General features: G+C 51.2%; 7 protein-coding genes across 7 annotated transcripts; 5 read left to right on the forward strand and 2 right to left on the reverse strand.

Annotated features, from left to right (window-relative positions):
* The first annotated feature begins 683 nt into the window (after nucleotides 1-683).
* Nucleotides 684-3,526, forward strand: EDD37DRAFT_174017 (uncharacterized protein). The gene is made up of 2 exons (XM_062809888.1): nucleotides 684-1,360; nucleotides 1,413-3,526. The coding sequence occupies exons 1-2, from the start codon at nucleotides 776-778 to the stop codon at nucleotides 3,471-3,473; spliced, it is 2,646 nt and encodes an 881-aa protein (XP_062666195.1). The 5' UTR covers nucleotides 684-775; the 3' UTR covers nucleotides 3,474-3,526.
* Nucleotides 3,527-4,244: 718 nt separating this feature from the next.
* Nucleotides 4,245-5,971, forward strand: EDD37DRAFT_641135 (sulfite oxidase). The gene is made up of 3 exons (XM_062817285.1): nucleotides 4,245-4,514; nucleotides 4,626-5,115; nucleotides 5,235-5,971. The coding sequence occupies exons 1-3, from the start codon at nucleotides 4,441-4,443 to the stop codon at nucleotides 5,871-5,873; spliced, it is 1,203 nt and encodes a 400-aa protein (XP_062666196.1). The 5' UTR covers nucleotides 4,245-4,440; the 3' UTR covers nucleotides 5,874-5,971.
* On the reverse strand, nucleotides 5,958-7,254 carry EDD37DRAFT_174042 (ASST-domain-containing protein). Its single transcript, XM_062809890.1, has 2 exons — nucleotides 6,801-7,254; nucleotides 5,958-6,749 (listed from the first exon to the last, which is right to left on the reverse strand). The coding sequence occupies exons 1-2, from the start codon at nucleotides 7,170-7,172 to the stop codon at nucleotides 6,042-6,044; spliced, it is 1,080 nt and encodes a 359-aa protein (XP_062666197.1). The 5' UTR covers nucleotides 7,173-7,254; the 3' UTR covers nucleotides 5,958-6,041.
* Nucleotides 7,255-8,114: 860 nt separating this feature from the next.
* Nucleotides 8,115-9,373, forward strand: EDD37DRAFT_174040 (Sin3 associated polypeptide p18-domain-containing protein). Its single transcript, XM_062809889.1, has one exon. It carries the CDS (start codon nucleotides 8,473-8,475, stop codon nucleotides 9,217-9,219), a length of 747 nt encoding a protein of 248 aa, XP_062666198.1. The 5' UTR covers nucleotides 8,115-8,472; the 3' UTR covers nucleotides 9,220-9,373.
* A 456-nt stretch (nucleotides 9,374-9,829) lies between these two features.
* EDD37DRAFT_174077 (phosphoglycolate phosphatase) lies at nucleotides 9,830-11,051 on the forward strand. Its single transcript, XM_062809892.1, has 2 exons — nucleotides 9,830-10,094; nucleotides 10,197-11,051. Exons 1-2 carry the CDS (start codon nucleotides 10,086-10,088, stop codon nucleotides 10,929-10,931), a joined length of 744 nt encoding a protein of 247 aa, XP_062666199.1. The 5' UTR covers nucleotides 9,830-10,085; the 3' UTR covers nucleotides 10,932-11,051.
* EDD37DRAFT_174074 (phospholipase A2) lies at nucleotides 11,052-12,474 on the reverse strand. The gene has a single exon (XM_062809891.1). The coding sequence runs from the start codon at nucleotides 12,432-12,434 to the stop codon at nucleotides 11,172-11,174; it is 1,263 nt and encodes a 420-aa protein (XP_062666200.1). The 5' UTR covers nucleotides 12,435-12,474; the 3' UTR covers nucleotides 11,052-11,171.
* A 1,351-nt stretch (nucleotides 12,475-13,825) lies between these two features.
* Nucleotides 13,826-15,154, forward strand: EDD37DRAFT_613065 (uncharacterized protein; the record flags this gene model as incomplete). The annotated part of the gene is made up of 1 exon (XM_062815420.1): nucleotides 13,826-15,154. The coding sequence occupies one exon, from the start codon at nucleotides 13,826-13,828 to the stop codon at nucleotides 15,152-15,154; it is 1,329 nt and encodes a 442-aa protein (XP_062666201.1).
* Between the last annotated feature and the right edge of the window lie 878 nt (nucleotides 15,155-16,032).

Below are 16,032 nucleotides of genomic sequence, written 5' to 3' on the forward strand. Positions count from 1 at the left end.
GTTTTTCGGAAGCTAAAACCCAGACATCGCATTAGCGGCATTTAAGCATCGTGGGGAGCCGAAGCCGCCGAGGCCTGTGCCTGACTTGATTAAGTTAGGTGACACCTGCTCGTCGCAAGCCAAAGACGTCAGAGCGGATGAACAGGAAAACAAGTCCTTTTTCGACGGTAGAGAGCATGGGCAAAATCGTGGCTTGTCTTGGAACTTTAACTCACTACAAAGAATACTGGCCTGCATCCCTCATCTACTGCATTACCTACACTTAATGTCAGTCGCCGTCCATGCGTCGCATACCTTTGTCAGTGAATAGTGACGCTTATAGGCGACCGTTCACCTCGCTTATGCTAACATGCCCTCCCTGCAAGAAGCGTCATGTACGGGGGGCAGCCTGACCCGCTGCACTGCACTGCACTGCGAATCACGCGAGTTCACAACAAGACTCGATCCAGCAACCCCCAGTGTCATCTTTGGCCCCCTCGTCGTCACTTCACTTTGCCGAGCCTCACCAGGCGTGCTGTTATTTCTGGCCTGAATTTCATTGATTTCATGATCTATTTGGCGATCCTGCATGCGTCTCGCCCGTACAACTGACTGTGAAACAGAATGGTGACACTGCAGAGACGGTGCCAGCGCTCGGGACGGAAGACAGTAACGGTCACCCCCTTTCCCTCCTATAACGCAGACCTCGGATACTGTGGTCAACGGAAAACAAACCACATAGCTTTGTGAGGCTGAAGAGAAAGACATTCGTCTCCCGGGTAGCGTGATAGACACAATGGCAAGGAGACTGTCCGCCTTGTTATCGCTTTCACGCGATGAGAAGGACCAGCACTCTGAAAGATCAGGCTCTTCAGATGCAGGTTCTCTCGAATACGCTCAATCGTCCACTACAGCACCCGCGCCTCGTAAACTGCACAAACACAATATCCCAAGCCCCTTCGAAGGCTACAACGATGGAAATCCTCCTCTAGCACCACCTCCTTTTTCACACAATGGGCTGTATCGACCGCCGAGCAGTCAACGGTCGGATAGCCGCCCCGGCAGTCAGGCGGACAGTCGAGCAGGCAGTCGAGCGGGAAGTCGAGCCAGCAGCCCCCCTAGCCTGAATCTGGTTCGAAGTCGAGATAATAGTCGAAGTCGTCCTCAGACGCCGAGCATCTCGGTACCACCAGATGCCATGCCCCCTGCTCGACCAGTCACACCAACATCCACAAAGAGCAAAAAGAAGAGTTGGATATCTACAAGATCAGACCGGAAGAGTTACGACAGTCAGGCGCAGGGATACGGGCAGCAGGCTTGGATCGCTGGGCTTCGAGAGTTTGTTGGTTATGATGTGACAACGCTTTTGTATGGCGAGAAGGTAAAGACATGGTTCGGCAAGAAGAAGAATCATGCTAAAGAATGACTTTTAGGTACCCGAGCTTTGGAATGATCAAGGTGATACCATCGTCTACCTCTACCCTCCTTCATCAGGGAAAGGTCCATGCTTTCGACTCGATTCGGTTCTCTTGGCAGACTCCAGAGCGCTCGTCAACCTGCGAATGCAGTCGCCATCTACTGCAGTCGATAAAGATGGTGATATGCAGGTGCTACAGCATGCCCTTTCCGAGATCACCTTGCCCTCAGGCCAGCTGCGGCCTCCTTCACAGGCGAGCTCCATTTCTCAGCCATCCATCAATTTTTCAGCAGCAGGAGTTGTCTCTGCCGCAGGCCAGCAAAAGCATGTGTATCTGCCTCTTGGCTTCGACGAAGATCTTTCTTATCCGGAATCCGAACCTCAAGGCAATGATTTCGAGTTGATCTTGTTGTATCGCAACTTTTTTGCATTCCTTGCGGGTGGCGCATTGGTTGCAACACCGAGACAGGTCACGTTGTTTTCCATCTTCATGGGAATCAGCACGATTCTCAGAAGATTTTCATTTACCAACGCAGACGGCTCGACATTCGGGGATGTGCCGACCACGAGTTTTGCACGATATTGCGACGAGCTGAGGTTGTCAGACGTCCGTTCGAGTCGAGAAAAGACGATTGAAGCTATCGTTCTGGGCGAGCAAGTCAAGTCGTGGGCGCTTTACAACGAAGGCTTTACTCATGCCGTCGGTAGATTGGCAGATATCAAGGCTATGAGGAGTCCGAAGTATGAGAAGATGTCACCAATCACCATGAATCGATTGGAACGGGCACAACTTGATCTGGAACAGAGACTAATGACGGTTAGAGGCAAGCTCGAAGACTATGAGTTTCCCTCCATGTTTGCAGGTATTGCAGACTCTCAGAGTTCGAGCCGAGCTTCGCGGTTCAAAGAGTGGAAAGCTGCTTTCCTAGACGTTCGAAAATTCACCATTGCTCATTATCGGCGCAAGTACGGGTCCTGGCCACCCAAGGCATCATCGAAGAAGAACAACTTCGAGGAAAGCGGTCTAAACAGACTTTTGCTTCGAGAAGTCTACAAAGACTTTACCGACCTGTATGATGTTCTTGTTGATCGATCATCTCTCACAACAAGAACTGTGGAGATGGCTGCGATGACTGACAATTCCGAAACGAGTGACATGGAATTCATACAACATGCGGTTCGTCGTATCGAAAGCGAGTACGACCGAGCGGCGCCTCCCGTGATGCCACCGATTCCATTTGACGCGCCACTACTTCCACAGTTTTCAAACAGTTTCAACAGGGACCACGTACTTGGTCCGGATGCAGCGACGTTGCAAGGAAAGAAACTGAGAGAAAATGAAGTCAATGAGGTGTTGTTGGGCTCATACAATCGCGAGTCGATCAATGCAAGCACGTGGATCCAAGACTTTTTCAATTATGAGCGTCGCTCTGGTGGCGGCAAAACCTTGGACCAAATTGTTGATTACCGATGCGGCCACTGGCTGTTTTTGTATGCGGTGTTGCAATCCCTGCCTATGACTGTTGTGGATGCCAGAGACCTCAAGCACACAGATGGGGTGGAGTATTTCTTATGTGTTGCTCCAAGAGGAGGAAGACCATGGGTGAAGGAAGACCAATCGACGTCTAGGGCATGGTACAACGTTGCTAGTGGCGGCGGTGTGGTCAGTTTGCCAGCCGACTTGATTGACCATAGTGTCGAAGGTATTTACCGACGAAGCCATTGCTGGACAGTAGCGACCAGGTGGGCAGAAACCCTCCAAAGACCGACAGCTGCTTTACAGCCACAGAAGCTTCAAACTGGCAGCTCGCCATTCCTCAACCCTCAGCAAGCGCCATATCTGGATCCTGGCACCTCACCACTCATGAAGCCACTCTCGTCGGCCAGTTCGAACGAGCTAAGAAATGTCAGCAGTCGAAGTTCGGTAAATCTTGGATTGGATGCAATGGAGGCACCACCTCCTCAGGTGCAGTCACGGCCCAAAGCAAATCCGAACTACAATCCCAACCTCACCTTCGACTCAATTTTGGGTGGTAGCGAAGATCCGAAGGCGAAAGGAAAGAGGGGCAAAAAGTAAACACGGTCTACGTGTAATGTTGGATTTTCTGCATAGCGAGGATTGTCATTGTAGCAGGCACACATCAGGCTCGGTAATGAAGCTTGACATGGTCGGGCCAAGGGCTTTAAAGCTGAACCCAGTCGCTTTCAAAGACCTGGTGTTTATTGCACTTCATCGTGACACAGGCTGATAAAGGGGCAGACAGTTCATGAGATGACTTACACGACTTCAACGTGTCAGAAAGTGCTTTGTCAAAAGAGTGACCTCCCTTGTTATCGATGTCCGAAACAATCGATCTCATCTTCATACAGGTTATGCCTGTCACTAGTCGTACATGAAATAGCAAATTCCTTGGATTGAAGAAAGGAGGCAAAAAAAACAATGCCTCCAACAAGAATTGAACTTGTGATCTTCGCATTTTATGGCATCAGGAAGTACAACTTCCAGTGGTACAAGTGCGACTGATAATCGTTTAGTGAATGCTGCAAAGCATCATCATAAGAGTTTGTCATACCGCGTTACCACTGCGCCATAGAGGCTAATTTTGAGCGAGTGTTGACACTCGCGGAAGATTTTCAGCAATTTTGTGATGAGTTAAATTAACGACGTCTAGTTTCTTTCTGGACCAAGATTAGGCATCTGAAGGAATTGGGACCGAGGAATTAGGCGAGGAGGTGGTAGAACGTCTAAAGTCTAGTTAAGCACGAACCTAAATCTAGCGGAAACTTTAGACGAAAGTCCTTAAAAAGAGGCCTAGGGCCAACACCTCGAGTGCCACTCCCTGCATACAGTATGTTGTAAGTGATGACGCGGAGTGCGGAGTATGGCAAGTAAGAATGTCTCGAGGCGGATGCATCGTTCACATTCATTCACGAGCCACGACATCAGCACTGTTGTCAAAGTCTTGTCGCTTCTCGTTCATTCAAGCCGAGTTGAAGACTGATCGTGCCACTCGGTTCTATCCTTGTTGGTGCCGACTTTGGAGATGCCTAGCAGCGACGATGGCACCGTCAAGGAGCCCATCAACAGAGAACCAGACATGAGCCATCTGGTACAAAGGTACTGTAGACTGAGCACTGGACATCATGTCAACTATGTCCACCTTCACCTGGCCTTCGTTGACATGCCCTGCAAATACCGTGTGACAGGCTGACGAAGTATCATACCCAGCTTTTTAACGCCGTCTGAATCTCAACCCAGCAAAACAGCAGACGACACGCAGGTGGCGTACGACCGAAATCACGGACCAATACAACACATTGACCCACTAGCACACAAGCTGACAATCAAGTCCGAGGCAACCACTATCTCTGTGGACCTTGTATTATCCGTGGATGACCTAAAGACGAAATTCCGGCAACATACAGTCCAATGCGCGCTCCAGTGCGCGGGAAACCGTCGGCATGAGATGCGTAGTCGCGTCAAGGAAGTCAGTGGTATAGACTGGGGAGATGGGGCGGTCATGAATGCAGAGTGGACGGGGCCTTTGTTGCGGGATGTGCTGATCCATGCTGGATTAAGCCCTAAAACGATGCACGAGGGTCTGCATGTCCAGATGGAGTGTAATGCTACCGAGGTCCAGGATGATGAGTGGTACGGGTCCAGCGTGCCGCTTGATGTGGTTATGGATGAGGAGAGGGAAGTTGTACTTGCGCTGGAGGTGAGTGTCTAATGTTCCCAAGATCCTCCCGGCCTGCCCAGTATCTTCCTACTCTGCGTGGGTGTTTGCGTTGAATTGTTCAGCAGCACTGTCCTAGCTGACTTGCTATGCTACGAAAGATGAACGACACCCCTCTCCCCGACCGCCACGGCGGCCCCGTCAGGTCAGTCATCCCCGGCATAATAGGCGCCAGATCAGTCAAATGGCTAGACACAATCGTCTTGTCCAGCCGTGAATCGCAAAATCACTACCAACAACACGACTACAAGGTCTTGCCTCCAGAAGCGACGTCCCCTGAAAAGGCAGAGGAATTAGGCCTCTGGGACAAGACCCCAGCGATGCAGGATAACCCGATTAACTCTGTGGTTGCGGTGCCTGGGGAGGATGGTGAGACACTTGTCCGCCGGGATGATGGGAAAGTGAGGATCGCGGGTTACGCCATCCCGAAGGGCAAAGATGGACCTGTGGTCAGAGTACAGGTTAGTATTGATCGTGGAGGGAGTTGGTATGATGCGACGATCATGGATGGTGGGGATGAGCATACTACGCATCCGGCGAACAGAGGGAAACCGAGAGGGAAGTTCAGTTGGGTGCTGTGGGAGGTATATGTTCCTGCTGAACCGGCCGAGGGCGTGGATATCTGGAGCAAGGCTACGGATCGAGGAGGGAATACTATGAGTGAAGTGAAGGGGACATGGAATCTTAGGGGCGTCGGGTATAACGCGCTTGAAGGCAGGGTTGGGATCAAGATTGACTGAAGATGTGGAGGAGGCTGATAATGAGTAGCATGAATATCAAGGGCCAGGACCAAAAGCATGTTGCTACGATAACAAAAAGAATGTGTTGGATACTACCACATGCATAATTATAGCGTGACTTTTGCAACTCTATGAATCCCACGGATACCGATGGTTATGCTAACTAGATCAACTGTCTCCCACAGCTACGACGCTAGACTTCCTAGTCACAGCTGTCCCATTGTTCTCGACAGCTCCAACCTGCACGTAAGCGGCACCTGATGGTACCACAAACTCGGTCTCAAATCCAGTCTTGCTAGCCTGACCCGTTGCCGTCAACGTAGTATTCGTCGACCCAGTGTACACGATATACTTCGTCACATCGGTGGCGCCATTCCAACTCACGTAACCTCTCCATGTCGAAGACCCTGCACAGTGCGTCAACGTGTCATTTGAAGCTGCCTGCAAGACGACGAGGCTGGGCTTAGTGGCGGGTGTCGCATGCCAGACCTGCTTGTAGGCGCGATAACTCGATACAAGATCGCCTGATCCAAAACTCGCGGCCCAGCGTACTTGGCCTTCAGTGCCGTTTGTGCCGTTCGTGAACGGTCCGTACTCGGCTATGACTGCGTTGGAGCCGTAGCCGATGAATTTGTTATTATTGGGCAAGTACTGGAAGGACCCTTGGGACCAGGCATCGACGGGAGAATGAGGGTTGGTAAAGTTGGTGACTAGTACTGGTGGAGAGGTGGCGTTGGGTGGAAGTGTGAGAAGGAGAGATAAGCCTGTGCTGGGTTTGGCATTGGCTTGACCAGTCAAATCGTTGTTGTTGGCGAACCAAGACACCAGAGCCTTGGTTGAATTGAGCTGTTGCACACGTGCAAAGTGTTGCCAGGACTGTACGAACGTCAGTGTCTGAAGCATGCTAGAAGGGGTGGTTGGACTTACGAATGTACCGCCTTCGGGTAATGTGCCGAAATCTCCACCAGTCTCGCCATTGATCTCCCACAGGATTTCGCCCTTGGGGTTGACGAGGAAGGTGCTCCAGAAATGACGGCTGTTGATTAAGTAGTTCTCTCCGACGAGTTCTATGGCGTTGATGTGGAAGAAGTCGTACGGGTTGCTTTGGTTCAGACCGGCACCACTGAGTGGATAGTGGCTTTGATTCACTTTGAGATGAGCAAGCGGGCTCCAAGTGAATAGCACTTCTCCTGTGGTTATGTTGACCTCTGCGGCAATTGAGTCAAGAACCCAGCCGTTCTTTGGTCCGCCTACACTCGTCAGGTCGGCCGGCGTGGTATTGTACGCCGTGATGAGCATTGTGTTCCTGGATGTGATGAAAGACTAGTGAATGTCCGCGACACAGTTTGCTGTGACGTTTGGCGGCAAGTTGAAGCTGAGTTTGGGGCAGACTGTGTATAGCTCTGTGTAATTTGTGTCGAGGACGACGATCTCGCCAAAGCCATGGCCGACGATCTGCGAAGTTCATGCTGTGCCTTGTCCAGACCAATATGTAAGAACCTGAGATCCGTTGAAGGTCTGGACGCGTACATTGGCTGCTTGAGTCGTCGCAACGGGTCCATTCCACACTAGATCTCCGGTGTCGGTCATAATTAGTGGTGCTACTTCCTTTGTTGCAACGACGGAGCTGCCGAGTGAAGCGTCGAAGAAGATGAGACCATCGAACAAGGCGTCACCGGTCTTGTTGATTGCGAGCACCGGAGGCACAGCATCGGAGGACTTGTATGTCTGCCATGGCCAGAGGGTGCTGTTGGTGCCGTTCGTAGCTATCTGACTGGAGGCGGCTGAGCATAAGAGCGGCTCTGATGCTTGACGGATCTTAGGAAGGGTTGCTGCCAATGTGAGTGGAACCAGGGTCAACGAGGTGAGGTTGAGGAGCTTCATTCTCGTGGTAGTCTATGGGAGATTGAGGTGAATACACGACTGGCGACTCTAGCTCTTTATATAGAGCAAACTCCCGTGCCGGGGACATTGTGGGAGACCTGGTCCACGCAGGTATCTAGGAATCTTTTTGGGGCGGATCACGCAATCATCAATCCATTCATAGTGAATTGCAGGGATATATAGCTTCTCAAGTGAGTTGGAGAATGTCGATCTATCCTAAGGCGTGCTAATGTGGGGACTGGGGTTGAAAAGCTTGACATCACCGAAATGAGGCTGAGACGGAAGTACGGTGGTGACCTATCTCTCCGCGATCATAGATGCGAAATTGTTGTATCCAAAGCGAATGGGCGCTCCAGGATTTACAGGTCAAATCAAGTCACGCTCGCGGGTTGATTAAGGTCGACGACATTGACAACAAGGCTGTCTTCGCAAGGCTGAATCGGCTCAAAAAGGAAATATTGGCGAAACAAGCACGAGCATACCCATACCGACGTCTTAGACGTGTAAACGCGCACGCCTGTAACCACTCTTGCTCCCTGTCGACCGAGCAAACCTGTCGCATCACGGTGTCTCGAAGCTCCGGTTCATTACGAGTAGGATCATGTCCATGTCAACCTGAAGCCATGTTGCCTTAGTGAACGCCTCGACCCGTTGCGCGCAGCAAGTGTTGACTATACACCGGCCTATTCTCCCCTACTACGTGTCGACTACCACCATGTCTCGATCGCCGTCGCCTCCCCGCAAATCGGTCATTGATCGCCAAACTACGGCACCCTTTCTCCTGAACTTCTGCTACAGAACCTCCGCATTTCACAACCTGGCAGATTTTCCCGTACCCACTCCATCGAATCCTCATCCTCATCTTCCTGCGCATCTACAAATCTATACATGGATGTCATGTACACTCCGCGAACTGGCACATTTGTTGACGCAAGCACTTCCTCATGTCTTACCTGATCCCAGCATTGGCACCAGATTGAGCTTTAGGCTAGTTTATCCTGATGTCCACGCAAGTCGAGGGATGGGAGGGAGGCTGGAAAGTGAAGGCCGGGGTCGATACTTGAGCAAAGAGATTGGCAGTGTGGTTGTGTCGGCACCGGAGAGCTCTAATGGCGAAAAAGACGGCACTTTCAGCTTAGAAGGAGAGGATGCGGAAAAGACGCTGGAAGATGCGCGGTTTGTTATTGGCGACTTTATCGATTGTGCAGTGTTTGCTCCATTGAGCGACGGGACCGTGGTAAGCCGAACAAGCGTTAGCGGAAGAGGTGGTCCCAGAGAGAACGGCTTTGGGCGCGGCAGAGGGGGTAGTTATGGTTTTGGAAGCAGAGGGAGCTACAATGGGAATGGCCCAAGAGGCGAATTTGGTGGACCTGCAACTATACCCAGTGGTGAATGGCGGAGAGGAGAGAGGTTACCCGATGGTGGGTTTCGAGGAGGCAGAGGTGGTAGGAGAGGGCACTGAAGACACGAGGTGGTGGTCTGGGCTTGAATGTGGCTCCTACCAGTTGTCACTCCAGTGCCGTCGAATACCTCGTGATTGAGGTTGGTCATTCTGCTCTATGAGAAATAAAGCACGAAATGCCTCTCAGAACCAGCTACAAGGTCAAGGGCTGAACAAGACACGCTGAACAGTAGACTCAAGTTGTGTTGATCAGGGGGACAACACCTCGTTATCAACACACTGCTATCAGTCAACGTGCCCTGGTTCGCCTGGCAAGTGCAGTGCTGAGTTGGCTTGACTCTGGTTGCTGCAGGAATTGACCTGTCTCAGTCAGCTCGCACTGATCTTGAAAGGGAAATACGCCATGCACGCAAAGGACCTCATGGGGGATGTCTCATCTATGGCAGGATGATTGCAGAGACATCCAGTCATGTGATTGTGTATATACAGTGAATGACTAGTGAAAGACAAATGAAAGAAGAATGCTGCAGGTACTTCTCACTGTTCCCTCACTATCTAGGTATGCCCGTCAATAGCGGGCTATAGCCGGAGTAATACACGGCTCCTTAGGCTAACCTCGGGCACTACAGGTGGTGACGTCGGAGCTCACAGGTCAGCTAATCGATAAAGACACCTGCATTTTAGTGGATCGTTTAACTTAACTGACTTACCCCAGCTTTGCATTGTATTGCCAACAACAGCCCACCAACCCGTTACTCTTTTGTATCACCGCCCTGCAAGTTGTCACCTTATTCCCTTCACTCTTACTTTGTGTTGACAAAACAAACATTCACTACCTCTCAATCTCCGATACCTATAAATCTTCAACTCTTCCCGGATCTTTCCCTCCTCCATCTTTTCCACAGCTCAACAGACATACCGTCAAGATGCCTAAAGTAAGTACCATAACCGCTGGCTGATGCACAGAGGCGTGCCCTCACCGCTCCTCTTTTCAACCTCATTTTCATGTTCGCACACTGACTCAGATCCTTTCACAGGTCAAATATATCCTTCTCGACTGCGACAACACCCTCGTCCTCTCCGAGCGTCTCGCCTTCGAAGCTTGCGCCGATCTCACTAACGAACTCCTCGAGAAACATGGCATCAAGGAACGCTACAGTGTCGACTCCCTCCTCGAAGACTTCGTCGGTCAGAACTTCCGCGGCATGTTGATGGGTCTCCAGAAGAAGCACAACTTCCAGATGACTCCAGACGAGGTGGAAGACTACGTCAACCGTGAACTCGGCGAAGTCGTCAAGAAGCTGTCCGCAAAGGCTACTCCATGCCCTGGTGTTCCTGAACAGCTGGAGAAGTTGAAGAAAGCTGGATACCCCATGTCTGTGGTCAGCACCTCTGCCAAACCTCGTGTCGTGGCTTCTCTCGAGAAGGTCGGCATCGACCACTACTTCCCCAACAAGCACGTCTACAGCGCTGCCACCTCCCTCAACCCACCGTCCAGCAAACCTGATCCCAAGATCTATCTGTACGCCTGCGAGCAATTGGGTGTCAAGCCTGAAGAGACGATCACCGTGGAGGACAGCAAGAGTGGTGCCACTGCCGCCATGCGAGCTGGTATCCCATGCATCGCTTACGTTGGGGTCTACGGTATCGAAGATGGCAAAGAGAAGATGGAGCAGATGGCCAAGCTTCTCACCGAGACATGCAATGCAGCTGCGGTCATGTATGACTGGAAGGAATTCCCAGAAATTCTCAAGAAGATTGAGGCTTCTTGAGCGCTTGGCGTGAAATCACTTGCAGTCATTGGCGATGGAATGATGATTAGCCAAGACCTTTTCATGATTGAAGACGGAACGATGCAACGGCGAAAAAGATGCTGACCCACCAAAGCAATTGGGTGCAGCAACGATCATTTGTTCTTGGTTGTGGCACACTATCCCCACGCCAAATGAACTAGACATTTTCTTTCTTGAGAGAATACAGACTGAAGAAAACGAATAGACAGACCTTGTCCTCTACTCTGCCTCCTCCTCTTCCTTTCTTGCGGCTTCGACCAAGCGCCCCAGCATTTCGCGCATGGCGTATTTCTCGCCCTCGTAATCCATGTCGTACCAGTAGTTGACCGCTATACAAGGTGCTGTGTCGCCGTTGTCCCACGTTCCACATTCTTGAGTGACATGGTGGAACCAACCTGCCGGTAAGTAGAGAATCTCTCGTTCCCGGACCGTCACAGTGAGAGGATGAGAGTGGTGGTAGTACGGGTATTTGGAAGACAGGACGTCGGCTGGTGGTAGATTCAGGGGGTCGATCGGGATCCAGGGGATGCCAGTATCTGTGTCTGTATCGGTGTCTGTTTCTGCATCTGTGCCGGACGAACCTAGATCGGGATGGGCTTCATCCAACGTGATCTTGAACACCGGATGTTGTGCATCAATGAAGTCGACTGTGTGGTGCGCTGTGCGGACTTTCTGGGCATGCAAACACAGTTCCTCAACCGGCGGCCACAAAGTGAACGTCTTCGACCCTCTTAGTACGAGATACAGATTCTCGTATGGGTCACGGTGTGTACTGGTCACGCTCGCCCCAGTGCCCATCCAGATGTTTATGGCTTCTGGGTTACCGAGCACAGGTTCCGCGAAAGGGAGGTTGGCGGGCAGATCGGAGAGTAATGGTGAGAGGGTCGTGCTGGTGAGATTGCTGTTTTGGGATTGGAGGTAGTATACTGGCGAGTGCTCATCGTTCTTTGAGCCGGGTTTAGAGTCAGGGCAGAGTTTATCGAAGAGCGAGGATAGAGACATTGTCACCGTTGCAGGCTGGACGAAGACTTGCTCCATCTCTGTCTCTGACTCAGTCCTTGGGTGGGCTTTGGTATGGTCATCATTACCGTCATTGTCGTCGACAGGACCGTTTGGCAGGGTTGCGAGTGGATATAAAGCGTCGGCTCGTCCGTCTGGTGTGATAGCGACTTCCACGTCGCGCGGGACATTCTTGCATAGGCTGTCTCGAGACCACGAGAACGCAGGAAGAGAGAGCAACGACTCTATCTCCGCATGGACCTTGGCTGTACTGGACCGTCCGTTGATATGGGACTCAGGTCTGCTGGATTGCGGGTCGAGATTGTAGACACAGGGTCTGCCGCGACTTACTTGTTTAGTGTACTCGAGATATGTTGGGTACGGAAGTGTAGGGACAGCTGCTGTGTTGAATGAGTGGTAGTCTTCTATCAGATCGAGGAGGACCGAGCTGGCTTTGTGTGGAGGAGAGGGTGGATGAGCCATATGGCTGTATCAATGCAGAGGGAGACAAGGCTGAGAACGAAACGGGGAGGTTATGAAAATTCGAGGCTGCAAATAAAGCCCGAGATTTAAGCGGGATGAGAAGGACCTCAATGATAAGTCTGTACCTGAACAGCCCCTCTTGTCTGCGCTGGGTATCCGATTTGTTGTTGTGGAAGATGCCTCAATTAACAATGGACTACACAGTTCACCTTCTAGGCGCTTAGGTGGTCGTTGCGTGCTTCGTTACAGCATCAAATATCCGTACGACTTCCCCATCCTGCTCAAAGCACTGATTAATTGGGTGCAGCCATCAACAGAAATTTCACCTGATGCATCTTCGGAGACACTTGAAGAGGGATGTCGTTGCGACGACCTTGCACATAGGTCTCAACGCTTGATCCTGGCATGATCCTTGGTCAAGCCTTATGTGCAAACTCAATGTCGTTCGTAGACATTGGGGAAAAGGGGATGAGCACGTTACCCGCACATCATAATGTTAGACCTCGACGTCATCCACGTTGCTATGATGAATCGGAGTCTTCTCGACATTCTAGAAGGCTGGTTTGAAGAAGTATAGGTAGAGGTTCTTTTGCAATAACAGTAAATAGCCGGGAATATATTGTGCACAGACCTGAACAGATGGTCAGGGCCCGATCCGATAATGCCGGCTCACGGGCCTCTGTCCGGGCCGAGGCACTTCATCAATACTCCGATTGGCTCGCTAATGGCAAGGCTGGGAAAATAATCCGAAATGCCAAACTTCGTCTCAGCCATTTCATTGACATCCATTGTTCTTTTCCTTCAAGTCAATCGTCGTCAGCTGCGAGACAATGAAGACCAGGGTCTCATGAAGCTGAGCTACGCATCAACTCAGATATGTTCTGAGCCTTTCCCAATATTTCCCAATGATTGGGAGGCTGGAGTTTGGCTATCAAAAACTCCAAGATGCTGACACGGCAATAGTCGTACATCGTGTGCCTATCGAGTACACTGTCTTAACTACTATCTCCTACATCTCTTCGCATGGCTGGTAATGGACTACTGCTATCTGTTGCTGTTATTGATCCCAAATTCGGAACTATCTCGAAGACAACTTTCATTTCTGGTGAAGTACGTCAACATGGCCGCGCAGTCCGAAAGGATTTGGGTTCACTACATTGAACTCTTCGGGTTCAACATATTGACCCTGATTATGATCTCAACTACGAATGGAGAATTCGTTGCACAAAGCAATGAGGTATATAAATAAGGTCGAAGTGATGGCCTCAGCATCAGTAAGTCCCTCAGCATATTGTCCTTCATCGCAACCTCTAGCATAAGACAGAGGGTCATTCGTTCCTGCAAGCTGTTCTCGTTATTCAACTCGACACCAAATACACCATACGTTCAAGATGTATACCTCTATCCCTTTGATCATCGCGGCATATGCTGCTGTCACTTCGGCGGTTCCCATGGCCCAGGGTTATGCTGCCGATTCTGCGTGGGCTGAGTGGAGTACCACCACCACAACAACTGTACCAACGACCACAGTGTTGCCAACCAGCACCACCGAAGTGTGGGGAGACTGGAGCACTACTTCGACCACTACTACCACTACTAGCACATCTGAAGTCTGGGGCGACTGGTCGACGACTACGTCGGTAATCCCTGTCACCACTACCACAACTGAAGTCTGGGCGGACTGGTCGACCACTACGTCGGTCGTCCCTACTACCACTACAACACCTGAAATTTGGGGTGATTGGACCAGTACCACAACCACGTCCACTACATCAACCACTACCACTCCTGAAGTCTGGGCAGAATGGACCACCACTACTCCGACGACGACGACAACCACTACTACCACCCCTGAAGTCTGGGCAGAATGGACCACCACTACTCCAACGACGACGACAACTACTACTACCACCCCTGAAGTCTGGGCGGAATGGACCACCACGTCAACCACGACGACGACCACTACTACCACTCCTGAGGTTTGGGCTGAATGGACCACCACCTCAACCACCACCACAAGCACTACTACTACTACTCCTGAAGTCTGGGTTGAATGGACCACCACCACCTCAACCACCTCAACCACCTCGACGACTACTACATCGACCACTACATCAACCACTACTACTCCTGAAGTCTGGGCGGAGTGGACGAGTACCACAACCACGACTCCTGCCCCAACAACCACCACGTCTGAGGTTTGGGGTGACTGGACCAGCAGCACAACCACTACCACTACGACCACAACTCCTTCAACAACAACCACACCTTCTGAGATGTGGAACGACTGGACAACCAGCACCTCGACTACTACCACCACCACCACTACCACGACCGAGGTGTGGGGCGACTGGACTACCACCAGCACAACCACCACATGTAAACCCCAGACAGTCACGGCCACTGCCACGGCCACTTCGAAGACCACGGTGACTCGATACGTCTACAAAACTAGCACCGTGACAGCGACCGGACCTACGACGACCGAGACCGTCACGGCCACTGTTTCGGCCACGACTACTGTCACAGCCTTGATTGCAACAGTCACGTTCAGCACTGATCCTTACAACTGGAACGATTGGACTACCACGACTACCACTACCACCACTACCCCCTCGGCTACCACGACCTCCGAGAAGTGGGCTGACTGGAAGAATACTACGACGACCACTATTCCTACCACGAGCTCAGCCTGGCCCACCCTGTACACATCTGCTTAAGGGGGAGAAGACACTGATTTGCGGACCTCACTAGTCCGCGCTAGACGTTGACTCATAAGCTGTCAGGTTCGGCTGAACCAGTTGGGGTCCTGAGACACTGGCGCCGTTGCGGCTTCGTTTCAATGATGTTGGCTTCTGGCGTCCACTCGATTGGACCTTGGACCGAGCCAGGACAAAGCCACGCATCGATATCGCGTTCCATGGGTGACATGCTTACATGACATTCGAGATAGTGGCTTTTCTTGGCCTAGTTCAAGGCCAAAGGTGGCTGGGGCTAAGGGAATGACATGTTCCCTTGGCACAGTTTAGCATACTGAGGTGTGTCGGGAAAGACGTGCCCAAGTCCGATGAGCAAACACCGCCCATGCCTCATCGACAACAGGTTGCCCAGTCGCAGACTGGCACTTTGCAATCTTTGGTTCTTGCGCACGAAGTTCAGCGTTGTTGGTTTCTTTGTCTGCATATCTTGCAATCTTTGATACATAGAGATAGTATGACCAAATTTTGATTCTGCTGCCAATTCAGGTGCATTATTTTGAGCTCCTTGACCTTCTGAACGTCATCATGGCTCGTGTCTTCGTCAGCTTTTCAGACTCAAACAGACCTTGTCCTCGTTGTTGGACCGGAGATACTTGAGTCAAAACAGTGCTCGTGTCACGCTGCCACAGCAATCACGTTCGGGCGGGAAAGATAGCGGTTCATTGTCAATCCTTCCAGGGAGGAAGGTGCTATTGTTCTTCGGTGTCTCAGTCGTGGGAACTAACAATGCTGAGGTCCTCATCTTGAGGAATTGAAAGTCGTCTAAGTTGGGGCTGATCTGCTATGTACTTCTCCATGAGCACGTCTGGTGTGGTGCTGAAGTGGGAGCTATGTGATTC

The sequence above is a fragment of the Exophiala viscosa genome, assembly GCF_022695815.1.
Source record: "Exophiala viscosa unplaced genomic scaffold EDD37scaffold_13, whole genome shotgun sequence".
In the NCBI taxonomy this organism is placed as follows: domain Eukaryota; kingdom Fungi; phylum Ascomycota; class Eurotiomycetes; order Chaetothyriales; family Herpotrichiellaceae; genus Exophiala; species Exophiala viscosa.